We start from the raw sequence: 13,540 nt of genomic DNA, 5'->3' as shown, positions 1-13,540 counted from the left end.
TTATTTAATTCTAAGACAACTGCCTACGAAGTGAGTTGAATTTTTTCTGGAGCTGCTCATCAGCTAAGGCCTCTGATGGGAGGCTAAGGGACTAGCTTAAACTTGAGGACCTCTTAGAAGCCTGTTAGATTAAGTGACTACCACTTGAAATGTGCCGTCCACAGCTGTTACAAAGTGAATGTAATTAGTTGTAATTAGTTGTGGGAAGTATTGATCTCATAGTAAGTATAATGCTCTTAGCTGACTGGGGTGTAGGTTTCTAATCCTAAATTGGTTTAAAAAGATCTTAAGGAAATCAGCTAGCTTAAACATGTGAGAGAGAGAAAGAATATAAAATAATAGGTTTAATTTGCTTTGAATTTGTCCTGTTTCAAAAGCTATGCTAGATCACAGATCTGTTTTCTGTTTCTCCCCTATATTACTGAAATAATAATGCCATAATTTACAGAATCAATTGAACCAGGAAAGACGGCTTGCCAGAAAAGCTTCCTCTAATGAAGAAGAAAGAAGTCCTGTTATCATGCAGGAAAAAACCAAAAAGCTTGAGCTGGAAGGTAGCTCTGGTGTCCTGTACTCCAAAGACACAGCTGCTGACTCCGCTGTAAATGGAAGTCAGACGGATGGCAGTGAGAAGGAAGCCAGCCGCTCTGAAAGCAGCTTTGATGCAGACAGTGAAGCCTCAGAAAGCGAAAGTGCTTCTAAGCAAAAAGCTTTCAGCCTGTCCACCAACACGTCTGGTTTGCACGTCAACCACATAAATGTTAAAATGCCGCACAACAAACCAAGTGATAGTAATGAAGAGATGATTTCCAGTGCCATATCCAAACTCAGCTTCTGTGATACTATAAATGGAGATAAAAAATCGAGCCGTGGAGATCCGGCAGTAGGTTTATCGAATAATTCCATGTTCTCAGTAGACAAATCCCCGCTCTCCCAAAACCCTCAAAATGCTTTCCAGACGCTTTCCCAAAGCTACATAACTAGCTCAAAGGAATGTTCTGTTCAGTCCTGCCTTTACCAGTTCACCTCTGTAGAGCTCCTAATGGGGAACAACAAGCTTTTATGTGAGAGCTGCACAGAAAGGAAACAGAAGTATCAGAAGAGAACCAACTCCACAGGTACAGTGCTTCTATCTGCCTGGACACTTTACAAAACCGCCTGTCAAAACCTGCGCACTCGCTGCGGTTTCATTGCTCCAGCATGGGCCTCCCCCTTGTGGTTAAGTAGCAAATGTCTCCCCAGGCAGAACTTCCTTGTAACAACTTAAAACTTCATCCTGCAAAGGCAACAAGACTAAATTTCATATTAGAACATAATCGTGGATGTAACTTAGAATTTATTTTGCATCTCTTCTGTATTTTATCTAAGATAAGTAATTTAAAGATGACCATAAACTGAATAGGCGCCTCATTCGATACTAATCTTTGCTGCTGTTTCTGTTCTTTACAATCCTAGAAGCTTTGAAATAAATGCTGTAATATTCAGCTCTAGCAACTTACATACTCAGGGAAGTAATGTAATTAAGTATATAAGAGGGGCAAAAAAAGACACTTGTAATGAAGAGGGAAAAAAAAATGCAAAGATTTGTAAGAAGAACTACCTTCTTAAGACAATGTTTTCCTCAATGCTTGTATAGCCCAAGCAGACCATTAGGGTTCACTCAGTAAGAAAAGCAATTTAAATCTAATGAAAAATAAACCTTTAAAAAGGACTGGAGGATTTTCTTTTGATGTATAGTAATTCAGAAGGATAAAAAAATAAAGCTCTTCTGAGTATTTGTAAATAAAATATAAAGGGAAGTCTTACAGTAACAAAAAATTGCCCATTTGCTGTGCATTTATAGATAACTGGAGAGATACAAGTTAAGCATGAGTAAATTCAAAAAAATTAATCTAAAAATAGTATTTTGTAATCATTCATTTATCATTATTGGACTGAGAGTTAAGTGCTATATAAATATTACTTTGGTTCCATGCACACAGTGAAAAATCAAAAAGGAAAATCAGTTCACAGCTAATCATTATTAATTCCTTCTAAAAAAGATTTAAGAAGTCACCTACTTTTACATGAAATGCTCCATTCTACCTCAAATGAAATATTTTCCTTTGAATATGTGTAAAACCAGTAAATTATTTTTTTCAGAAAAAAAAAATGCTGGTGGCACGTTTCCTTTTACTGTATAGCTAACCACAGAGCTACTTTTGGTAAAAGCCAAGGGTTCAATTCCTGGTTCTGCACCGCAGGGGGACTGGAGTCCACATATCCCAATCCTGTGTGCTGAAGCCAGCAGGTTATGAGGCACCCTGAAGTAGATACCCCTCCTCAGACCTCTCTTAAATAAGCCCAAAGTATGTAGTCATTCAGAAAGAACTGAAGAATGGAAAATTAATCTCTATCTCACTGGTTAGGACATTAGCATAGATAGACAGAGACCTGCGTCTTCCATTTCTTGTTCCAGTGATCATCCATTTATTCCAGGTGAAATGGCATTCACAGGAAAGTTGGGTGCTATAGTAAAAGACGATGTAGGTATCTCAGTGTGCAAGCTGACTTAGATAGTGTATGTGCTTCCAACTTTTGATCTGATTTGCAAAGGACAGGCTAAAATAATGCTCAGATTTGGCAGATTATGTTTATTAAAAATGAGAAAAATGAGAAAATATTTTTCTGTTACTCCACAAAATTTCTCTTGCATTTTACATAACATGTACAAAATCATTGCAACATAGATCTATTCTGTCAGATGTTTAAAAAATACCTAAATTCTGTGTGGCTGCCTTCACTTTACAAATTATTTTGATATTCATAAATACAGAAAAGAAAACAGAAGGTGTTTACACAAATGCTCGGAAACAGCTGCTGATTTCTTCAGTTCCTGCTATTCTTATTCTCCATCTGAAAAGATTCCACCAGGTAAAAGGCCAAAACCCTCTTGTATATTCCTCTGCCCCATGGGTGGACACGCAATTCTTTAAGTGTTATTGTGCATACTGATACTTGCTTTTTATATGGAGAACTGGTAGAACCACTATTTGAAACAGGCATATGGGTTTTTTTGACTGTCTGCTACCTTCAGAGTGCATTTTGCCGTTCAGATGTATCCAGGGAAACCTCTTACGTGTCCATCATGCTTATGTGTAGTAGGCACTGTATTGAAAACATAACAAAGAACGTTTAAATCAGTTACAATCTTATTCTTGGTTTTGGTTTATTTCAATGTACAGTAATACACCTTAGCTTTAAAAAGCTTTCTAGTAAAAATACTTATTTTACAGTCTTTTTTTTCCTTTTCTTTTGAAGGCTGGTTTGAGTCTACGGAAAGTGAATAGGCATGTGGATTTCCCACTGATTTTAGACTTAGCACCATTTTGTGCTGCATCTTGCAAGGTACCCATTCCAAATCTTTATTTTTATTGTACTTCAACAGTTGTTGTCCTGAGCACAAGTTAAACTGGATTGATGCCGCTGCTGCAAGATGATGATGATGATGATTATTCTTTCCTTTCCTAGAGAAATTATAGAGTGAATGTTTTCAAGTAGTATCCTGAGATCAGAATTGTAACTAACTGAAATTCCATTCATATCAAGAGTATCACGGATGTTAACTAGTATTAGTTAAGATATGGTGCCCTGATGGCGTTAGTCTATCTAACAGCATTAAGGACAAGTATTGCTGCTTCCATGGTAACTAAATTAAATTAATAGACTATTGAGTATTTTTAATAGATGTATTTCACTATTGGAAATGCTGTAGATGTCTGTTTGCTTCTTTTAAAGTAATACTATTGATAGCTAGTTAAGATATCTGTAAAATTCATCGTGAAATTATTTCTCTTTGTTTTCTGTGTTTCTGGGAATGCAGAATGTGACGGATGGTGCAAGAGTGCTATATAGTCTTTATGGAATAGTGGAGCACAGTGGGTCAATGAGAGGTGGTCATTATGCAGCGTATGTGAAAGTCAGGACACCCTCCAAGAAATTACTAGAGCATATTTCTACCACTAAAAATGTTCTGGGTATGTACAAACAGAGCCTCCTTTCTCTGTAAGTAAAACCAAAAGCAACCACTGGCTACAGCTCCTTATCCTTAAGGGGATTTATAGCAAATAATTGTTTTAGCTCAGAATATTCTTTTATTTTTAGGGCCAGAATATTATGCTATTTTTTTGCTGTTACACCCAGTGCATGACCTACTTCTGTATTAACCCCATGTAGAGCTGAGTGACTAATGGAATCTTGGTTCAGTTATTAAACAGAGAATTGATGGAAAACTCTCCTCTCTTTCCTAGTCAAAATAATATATCCAGATGAATAGTTGTGCCCCGTAAAATGTAATTATTTGGCGTATTTGAAAATGTTCTAGTACAACAGCTGAATCCATGACAATTAAAATTAAATTTTCTGTATATTTGAGCATTTTACATATCGTAGGATTGGAATTCTTTTAATGCTTAAAAATCTGGATTACTCTGGTTTAATGTGAACAGCAAGAAACTTTTTCATGGACGACACGAGCTTTGCTGTAGGGTTTCTGTTGGTATCTTGAAAACAATACACTAGTTCTTATTAATATGTTTTGGATATGCAGAATAAAATAATATTCTAGGATAGAAACTGTTAGTGAATGATTTGTGGAGGCAACAGTGTTGAGCTGTCAGAGTAAGGTAAATATATTTACTGTTTCCCTTCACGGGGGGAGTGAGAACCAAGCACTATGCCGTCTATCCTGTGGAGTGTCACTTTGCATTTGAAGCTCACTTCCCAAAAGGAGAAGTTTTTGTATTATTTTTGAAATCAAAGTCTCCCTCAGTCTTATGCTTCCCTTGCAATGATTATTAGAACAGATTAGATCTTTTTGTGTTCTTAATTTCACACTGGTCCACTGGTTGGCTTTTGAAATATGATTTTTTTTTCTATGTCAAAACTGGTTGTGAGCTAGTATAACTTACTGTTAGAACCCAGCAAGCTGTACTTGAAATGTCTTAGGCTTTTTGAAAAAATATGAAAAAAGTGATGGCAGTGTACATTTTTAAGCACTGTCTTCCACCAGTTTCTCTTCCAGTACTCTTTGACATGTAAGTTTCAAACTACAAATATTGGACTGCATCTAAGTTATGAGTTATTCTTGTGGGTTAGAAGCTTCTCTTACTTTTTGAAATATCCACTGTATTTGTTTGATGATGATGTGAAAGACAAGAAATAATTTATTTTGCTTTTGCATTTCAGGTTTAAAAGAAGCCATGGGAGCATCAGGAGGACAGTGGGTGTATGTTAGTGATGCCCATGTTCAGATGGTTCCAGAATCAAGAGTACTAAATGCACAAGCATATCTACTTTTTTATGAAAGATTATTATATTAATTCTCAGCAACTTAATTTAAAATATGTTAGTGGTTATTTAGTTTATCTTATTTAAAGCTGCAGTGGTAAGAGTACCTGTAAATATTGTGCCTTTATCTCGTAGAGAATTTATCGTATGTTGACTCTGAAGTTCAGTCAAGCTATTACAAATATCTGAACGGTTCTCTTAAAAGTATGCACTTTGCCAAATATTTAAAATTCCTGGATTCATTAAAATACAGTACCATTAGAATGTAAGATGATGTCCTATCCTACTGAGGTCTATGGAAAGTTTGTTTTTTATTTTAATAAAGATAAGCTTTCACCCATAGTTTTACAACAGTTGAGAATAAAAATACTGATAGTGTTAAGTGCCTGGATTTGCTGGTGTACAGTAACAATATAAAGTATTTCAACTTTTTGTGATCTAGTTTAGATCCTTCCCATCACTGGGTTGGATGTCAGCTGTCAAGATTTCTGCAAACAAGAACCTGTCAAATCATGTCGCTTCCACATGTAGTAATTGGAAAGCACAGTGCTTCCAGAATGGAGTAACAACAGCTGTCTCTGGGTGCTGCTGCAGTGCACTTTCCCAAAAGAGATGGGAATAGATTAGGAAAACATGGCTTCCATAAAGTGACAGTGAATCCTCAGATACCTGGCCAGTACCCTTTCAGCTGTCTCCAACTGGCACTGGTATAGCAATGTACTCCTGTTCCAATATAAATATATACTTGTTGTGCATATGTATATCCTTGGATATATACACACACACACACGTGTGTGTGGACACCACAAATCCATGAATATATATTGTCATTTTACCTACTAGGAAAAAGAATTGCAAATACTTCTGTATTTAGTAAATTTTCAACTTCATAATTATGAGAATGTACAGCATATAAGCTTGGTATGAATATGTATGGAGTTTAAGTGTAACTAGATAATTCTGTTACTTTTGGTTCTAAACATGAATTTGTTTATCTGTTCCTGAATACTTTTCTCACAGGAATAATAAACTATAAATTATTTTTGCACTGTGTGTGTGAGTTGGACAGTAAATGATTACTTTTGCCCTCTGATAAAATGTCTGGACTTCCCTTTGCCATCAGTGGAGGACAGCAGGTGTCCCGGTGGTAGAACTTTTTTCTGTACCCTGGTGGCAGAACTTTCTTCTGTATCCTGTTTGACTGCCCTGTTTTGAGTTGTTACTTCTTTTGGTAATTTCTCATTTCCATCTTAGTAATAGATACATTTTAAGGTCAGAATCTGATGACTACTTTGAAGCTATGTGGTAATTAATTTATTTAATAAGCAGTTACTTAAATACAGATGACTTCTCTAACAGTTCCATCCTGTCCAACTTGCTCTTTGGTAAAGAAAAGACTATGTTTATTTCTGCTTACTGTTTTCTTTTATGGAAAGGTTTTTTGGTGGAAAAAAAATGCTATCCCTATTACTATCTCTACCATGTATTGTCATACCTACTTGCATGACTTTCCTATTCTCTAGTTCCATTTCAGAGCTTCATCCCACTTGCATTCATTCTTTTGCATAAGAAAATAGCAAAACCTGCCGTAGTTGCCTTTGCTCAAACTGAGGAGGTATATTTTATAGTCATATTACTTGTATGTACTTGTGCAGGCAGTAAGGATTGTTAGGCGATAAAACTGATTGTCATAACAGAGTGAGACCCTGGTTGCACAGGATTTTATTTTCCAAAGGAAAACTCCTTTGTTTAGGTCAAAATCAGGCTATGTGTTTTGGCCAATGCAATAATTTTTTCCCTCCACAGATTAAAATTGTCTCAGTCTACTCAAAAGTAGTAAAACTCAGAGAAACCAAGCAGTCAACTTTAGCCATCTGTATTCTAACTAAACACATCTTAACCTGAGTCTACACTAAGAAAGAAAGAAAGAAAAAAAATGTTTAGACTAGAGTTGGTAAAAATACACTAAGTCTTTTTTACCTCCTTACCTTCCCATACCCTTCATCCAGCTACACCCACCTCCTCCCTCTTTGCATATAGCTTATCAAAACTCAGAATTAGTTCTGGGCAAAAGTCACAGCAAATACCAACTAAGTTACAGAAGTGAAACACAGTCGTGCTAGGAGACCACAGATGGAGTGTATTTCATCCACCTTAAAGCAGACAGACTGACTAGATGAGGCCTGAAGTTCCTAGTTTTGCTGACTTCTGTAAAACTACTGAAGTACCTATATTAACTTCCTACTTTTTAGCCTAGAACTGCCTCCCTAGAGTACAAAACTAGGACAGAAACAGAACAAGGTTCTTAACCTGTTAATTCTTACTTTAGTGCTATTTTCGGGAAACTCTTGAGGTGGTCTTCACTTCTCTTTAACCAGAGTTCACACTTCACACACTGTTTGGCCCACTGAAATCTTCCCAAGTGGACATACTGACTAGGATCCCATGAAAGACACTGGCAGGATTATTTCCTCATTAACAGCCAGGGAACATTTCCTTGCTATTAAGGTATTTTATAGAACATGGAGAGAAAATGGCGTGAAAAAAGCCAACGTCTTTATTTAAGACAGCCATCATTGTTGCTCCTGGATGAGGCTTCCTGAGTTGAAATAAAAAGCAGTGTTAGCAGCAACTCCAGGAAGTTCAGAGTCAGGAACAGGTATGAAAATATTTGAGAGTGAAACATTCTCTAAAAATGAGGGCAACAGGTGAAGTTACACGTTTAGAATGAACAAATGATGACTAACATGAGACATCATATACCATTTTAGATGCAAGTCACCCTTAGTGTGTCCTTTTGATTGTACATAAATATGCATACTGAAGACTTGTTATAGTTTCTTATCAGGAATTGCAAGACGGGGCGAGAGCATTCCAGGAAAATGGGTGTACATCCTATAGTTCCTAAAATGTTAAACGTGACTCTCGAGGCTATTTGCCAAGTCTAGGAACTTGCAGTTTCCTGCAACTGCCAGATGCGTGCATGCTATTGAAAAGCTATGTGTTTTCAGAACTTAACTGAAAGGCTCTCAAGTTTAAGACTCTCCTTAAAATATCTTCTGTTTCCAGACAAAAAATCTTTTCAGGCTTACAGCATCTACTCTTCATACAGCTACACCATACCTTTGTCGTACCCCCACCACCCTGAGAAAGTGCAGTAGCCTGCTTTTTCATGTGGAATAGCTTAGAAACGGCTTTTTCTTCATCCCACCCTTCTCAAAAGGTGCCATGGTTTAACCCCAGCCAGTACCTAAGTACCACACAGCTGCTCACTCACTCCCTGCCCTCCTCCCAGTGGGATGGGGGAGAGAATCAGGGAAGTAAAAAACAAAAAAAGGTAAAACTCGTGGGTTGAGATAAGAACAGTTTAATAGAACAGAAAGGAAGAAACTAATAATTATAACAACAATAATAAAATGACAATAATAGTAATAAAAGGATTGGAATATACAAAACAAGCGATGCACAATGCAATTGCTCACCACTCGCCAACCGATGCCCAGTCAGTTCCTGAGCAGCAATTCCCCCCCCAGCCAACTCCCCCCAGTTTATATACTGGGCATGATGTCACACAGTATGGAATATTCCTTTGGCCAGTTTGGGTCAGCTGTCCTGGCTGTGTCCCCTCCCAACTTCTTGTGCCCCTCCGGCCTTCGTGCTGGCTGGACATGAGAAGCTGAAAAATCCTTGGCTTAGTCTAAACACTACTTAGCAACAACTGACAACATCAGTGTGTTATCAACATTATTCTCATACTGAACCCAAAACATAACACTATACCAGCTACTAGGAAGAAAATCAACTCTCTCCCAGCTGAAACCAGGACACAACAGCACCACCACTGTTTTCTTCCTCAGCCTCATCTGTTCTTTATGTTTTTGGGATCTCCATAAGCCTCTGTGTCAATGTCTTTTCTTTCATCAATCCTTAACCATAACATGATGTTTCCTAGTCCCATCAACTAGCAAAACTTTTCCCGGAAGAGCTACTGTAACTATAGTCTTGCCTCTCCCTACCACCACACTGGCTCTACCCTACAGACTGCAATACAGGTATCTGAGAAAAGCTGTGACTCCTGAGCAGCTCTCTGCTGACCAGTCACAAGACAGTGCCTTTAGAACAATGAGAAAGAAAGCAAAGTAAACAGTTCCTCACTCTTCAGTAAGTAAACCTAAATTATGAGAAGTACTTGATTTGCATATGGACAACTGGAAACTGCTACAAAAGTTTCCCCAGAGCAGAGGCATTAACAAAGACGGCTAAGGAGTTAGTCCAGATTATAGAGTCTTTCTCCTCAGAAAGAACTTATGTTATCTTTAGATTTATATACCATTTATGCTGAATACAGCAAAAAGTGATGAGGAGATTTATAATACTAACCTATCTACACCAATACCTGTACAGACATCATGTTTGTATGTCTGTTCTCCTAAGAGAGGGCTATAAACACTTAATGGTGAAGTAAAACCAAACAAAAAACCAAACCCTCAACTTCTCTGCCAGAAATGCATACACTGTAATCATCTTTGTTTAGCAAATGAAATCCATGCAGTCTGCCAAACCTTCTGCCCCCCATTCCCATCTACACTGTCTGTGTGTATCAATGAACTGCTCCTGCTCATGCATTTCAAGTGGTAGCAGGTAAGAGTGGTTTATAAATTCATTAAAAAAGGCTGAAATGTCTTAACTTTACCGTTTACTTCTCTTTGGACTTTTTTTTTTATACTAACACAAACTGAATCATAAATGGACATGAAATTAATGCATCTGCGTTCTCAACCCATTACAAAAATCTTATTTGAACATATTAGGAACAAACTAAGATTTGGAAAGGAATAATTTCTTGAGAGGAAACTTTAAGATGTATTAAAATGGGAACAAAGCATTTGAATACAAATCTTGTGTTAGCAAAAATTAGCAAATCCAAAAGTGGTAGCATACTTCACAAAACAGCTTCACAGCAGCCCTGCTTTTATATTCCTCAGTTTTCATCAGCTGGAAACTTTTTTGCTGTGCCCTGTATACATCAATGCATTTGTACAAAGATTTATGTATCTATGTGAAAGAGATGCCACATATTTTCAGAACCATTTCAGTCTAACTATTTTAGAATGGATTATTTTTGCTTCTGTATTTACTGTGTCCTAGGATGTCATTTTGCCAGCTGTTTTAGCTGTTTTTACCTCTCCCGTGGTGTATAAATAAACTGCAGAAAGAGTGGGAAAATGATTATTCAAAATGATTAAAAATATTTTTTTTTGTAAACTAAGATTATAAAAATATATTTTCAGACCAAAGCCTGTTAGAGCAAGTCAAAACACTTCCTTTGCACAACATTAAATAAAACATCTAAGTGAATTTATTTGTTATAATAAATATATAATTGCAATGCATTGTAACTACTTGGTATATATTCCATTTATATAAAGTTATAAATACTTCTGTCTTCATTGATATCAGTAGAAAAACTATTTTTTTAAGTGTCAAGAATGTTTCTTACATCTACTGCAGCTTCCAATATTTTTCCAGTTCAAAATAAAAAGGTGCACTACTGCTTTTAAAAGAAAACAGAAAAGCATTTATTTCGAGTAGGTTTATGACTTCTTAATGCTTACCTCATTGCTTTGCTAGGTTAGTTTTTTGTTTTTGAGCTATGTAACCTGGCGATCATTACAGTGAACTCTGTAATGAAACCACCATGTCAATGGCAGCCATTCCCTATTTAGCCATTTCACAAAGTTGAGTTCTGATTCTACTGTCATTTATACATGGGGATAATCCCCAATATGTTCATATATGCTTACACTTATACAAAAGACAATCCAAGTAATCAAAAAAACCCATTGCTAAGTCTAAAATACTTGTGAGCAATAAATCAAGCATGTTAAAAGCTTCATCTTGTTTTAATTTGTTTACTTCTTTCATCTGTTTGAACTAATAGTCTAACCCTACTCTGCAGGTACTTAAATAACAAATAATATTTTTAGAATTTTACTACAGTACTGATACATTGTACACTTTTTTTGTAGGTTTCTAATTCCAAATATTACTGAGTAAACAGGGCTTTAAACACAGACTGTGTTTAAAAAACAAGTCTGATCAGTTTTCCAATCTATCCTAAGTGCTTTAAGAAGTTTCTTAGAATAAAGCTGCCATTTGTCTTCTATTCATTTGTCTTTTCACCTATGTTATATTATTTGACAAATGTATAAATAAAACATCCAACCATTTGGAAAACTATATTGTTTAAATATAAGCTCTATGTTGTACAATTGACTTCACAAAGCTTCCATTTTTTTCCCAACTTAAGAGTGAATATTTTTTTCCTTTCGTCTTGCATCACAACTTCACTGCACTTGGAGGAGCTACCCAGAGATGAGTCCATATCCTTGAACACTTACGCTACACCACTTGTTTCCCCCTGCCTTACCATCTGTGGCATAGGTCACAGATCAAGAGACCGTTTGTTCCCTTTACAAGAACCGTGTTCTGTAATTTTGTGATAAGACCAGGACCAAGAGTGGGTCCCCCTCACATCCCCAGTTTCAGTAGCAGCTTAAAGCTTGCCCATCCAGAAGTACCACTCCAGGGTTCCAGCTGTGTGTCAGTCAGCACTGGACAGACTTAAAACTTCCAGAACACTTCTGTCCATGGAAAGCATTCTTGGTCCAGCCATTCCTTGTGACACAAAGACGGAAAAATCTAGAACCCTTCAGTTAATAGTAATATGTAGCGTAAGTGGCACCAACAAATCTTACAACAAAATCATTACATGAAGTAAAGCACAAGTTTCTTGAAGCTTTCAATTTTCTATAGATTTATAAAGGTTAATTTATTCTGTTACTCCATGTGGGCATTGGTGTTACTTTATCCGATGATCAAAGAGATTACAGATGTTTTGGGCATTTACATCAGGTGACGCTAAAAGAAGGAAAGGCAGTGATCACAGCGGCAAGTAACGTGCTAGCTAATGAAAAATCTCTGTTCCTCAAAAAGCGACGCAACCGATAAGCCCTCGCCTACAGAATCAACCCCAACGTCGACACAAGAAGAGCTATTTACCAGGGGTGATTTGGGTTTATCTTCATACACTGGGACACAGTGATAATTTCAAGGTAAATCTCACGATAACTTAAAAGTTGATTTGGGTATTCTGAATAAACCACTGAAAGAACTGTCCTGCTCCAGGAATGCTCCGGACAGGCACAGACTGACCTGACTGACTTAGAACGCCGACAGCCCGCAGCTCTGCGGCGTGTAAGTTACCTGCCCCTATCTCAGGGCAGGGCCATCGCCGGGAGCTGCATCCACCTCACGAAGCGGCTCCGGACGCCTCACGCAGGCGCCGCCCTCCGCGCTGGAACCACGGGCCGCGCTCCCTGACTAGCGCTTACCTGTGGAGGCCGCAGGGCTGACGCGCTTCCTTCCCGCCGCTCTCCTCGCACCGACGCGTGCAGGCGGGAAGGTGAATCCCGGTTGCTTCCCCCCGCTCCCAGCCGCGGGAGGCCTCGGGGGCGTCCCGCGCTGATGAGGCGACGCGGGCCGAGGGAGGGAGGGCCCTCCCTCGCCGGCGGCACACGCCGGCCGGGCCGGGGCCCCGCCGCCCCCTCAGCGGCGGCCGTCGGCGGGGCGGCGTCTCTTTCTCTCTCCCCCCGCACAGGGGGAGGCCGGCAGGAGCGCGGCCCCGCCTTCCTCCCCCGCCGCGGCTGCCATGGAGAGCGGCGAGCGACAGGAACTTGTGTGGCCGCCCGCAGTAAAGATGGCGGCGGCGCGGCGCTGCCCGCGGCCGGCCGCTTCCCGCCGAGGGAGGGGGAAGGGCGGCGCCGCCCGCCCGCCCGCCAGCCCGCAGCAAAGATGGCGGCGAGAGGCGCTCGCGTGTCCCAGGCAAGGGTCAACGCCGTGACGCGTTTTACTTCCGGGTGAGCGCCAGTAGGCGCCATATTGTCTTGTTCGTGAAGACGAGGAGCGAAAGAGGGGAGAAAGCGGCCGCCGAGCGGTAGCAGCGGCAACGCCTGCGGCGGGAGGCGGGGGCGAGTGTAAGTAGCGGGGCAGGCTGCGCTCGCCAGCGCTCCCGGGGGGCCGGCGGGTGTCGAGCTGACCCGATCTTCCCCAGCGCCCCTCCTCCTCCTCCCCCAGCCCAGCCCAGCCGAGCCGGGAGGCGTTGGAGGGCGCCGCGCGCCGTGGCGGCAGCCGCTCGCCGGGCGCGAGGAGC

At 39.6% G+C, this 13,540-nt stretch overlaps 2 protein-coding genes and 1 long non-coding RNA gene across 8 annotated transcripts in view; 2 read left to right on the top strand and 1 right to left on the bottom strand.

Annotated features, from left to right (window-relative positions):
* USP45 (ubiquitin specific peptidase 45) overlaps positions 1 to 6,381 on the top strand; it is a 54,343-nt gene extending 47,962 nt beyond the window's left edge. For all 6 annotated transcript variants that reach the window (XM_069804923.1, XM_069804924.1, XM_069804926.1 and 3 more), the window contains 5 exons: positions 449 to 1,118; positions 2,816 to 2,913; positions 3,301 to 3,387; positions 3,863 to 4,016; positions 5,227 to 6,381. In XM_069804923.1, the coding sequence (XP_069661024.1) occupies positions 449 to 1,118; positions 2,816 to 2,913; positions 3,301 to 3,387; positions 3,863 to 4,016; positions 5,227 to 5,360 (1,143 nt within the window). In that variant the 3' untranslated portion in view covers positions 5,361 to 6,381. The remainder of the gene's footprint in view (positions 1 to 448; positions 1,119 to 2,815; positions 2,914 to 3,300; positions 3,388 to 3,862; positions 4,017 to 5,226) is intronic.
* LOC138689563 (uncharacterized) lies at positions 2,614 to 13,073 on the bottom strand. Its single transcript, XR_011328440.1, has 2 exons — positions 12,723 to 13,073; positions 2,614 to 3,147 (listed from the first exon to the last, which is right to left on the bottom strand). It is a non-coding gene; the product is annotated as an uncharacterized lncRNA (long non-coding RNA).
* An 83-nt stretch (positions 13,074 to 13,156) lies between these two features.
* The window catches only part of PNISR (PNN interacting serine and arginine rich protein), a 29,722-nt gene continuing 29,338 nt past the window's right edge, over positions 13,157 to 13,540 (top strand). Inside the window, exon 1 of the mRNA XM_069804917.1 lies at positions 13,157 to 13,364. The gene's annotated coding sequence lies outside the window, so the exon portion shown is untranslated. The remainder of the gene's footprint in view (positions 13,365 to 13,540) is intronic.

The sequence above is a fragment of the Haliaeetus albicilla genome, chromosome 17 (assembly GCF_947461875.1).
Source record: "Haliaeetus albicilla chromosome 17, bHalAlb1.1, whole genome shotgun sequence".
NCBI classification, from domain to species: domain Eukaryota; kingdom Metazoa; phylum Chordata; class Aves; order Accipitriformes; family Accipitridae; genus Haliaeetus; species Haliaeetus albicilla.
This window is presented reverse-complemented; position numbering and strand designations above follow the sequence as displayed.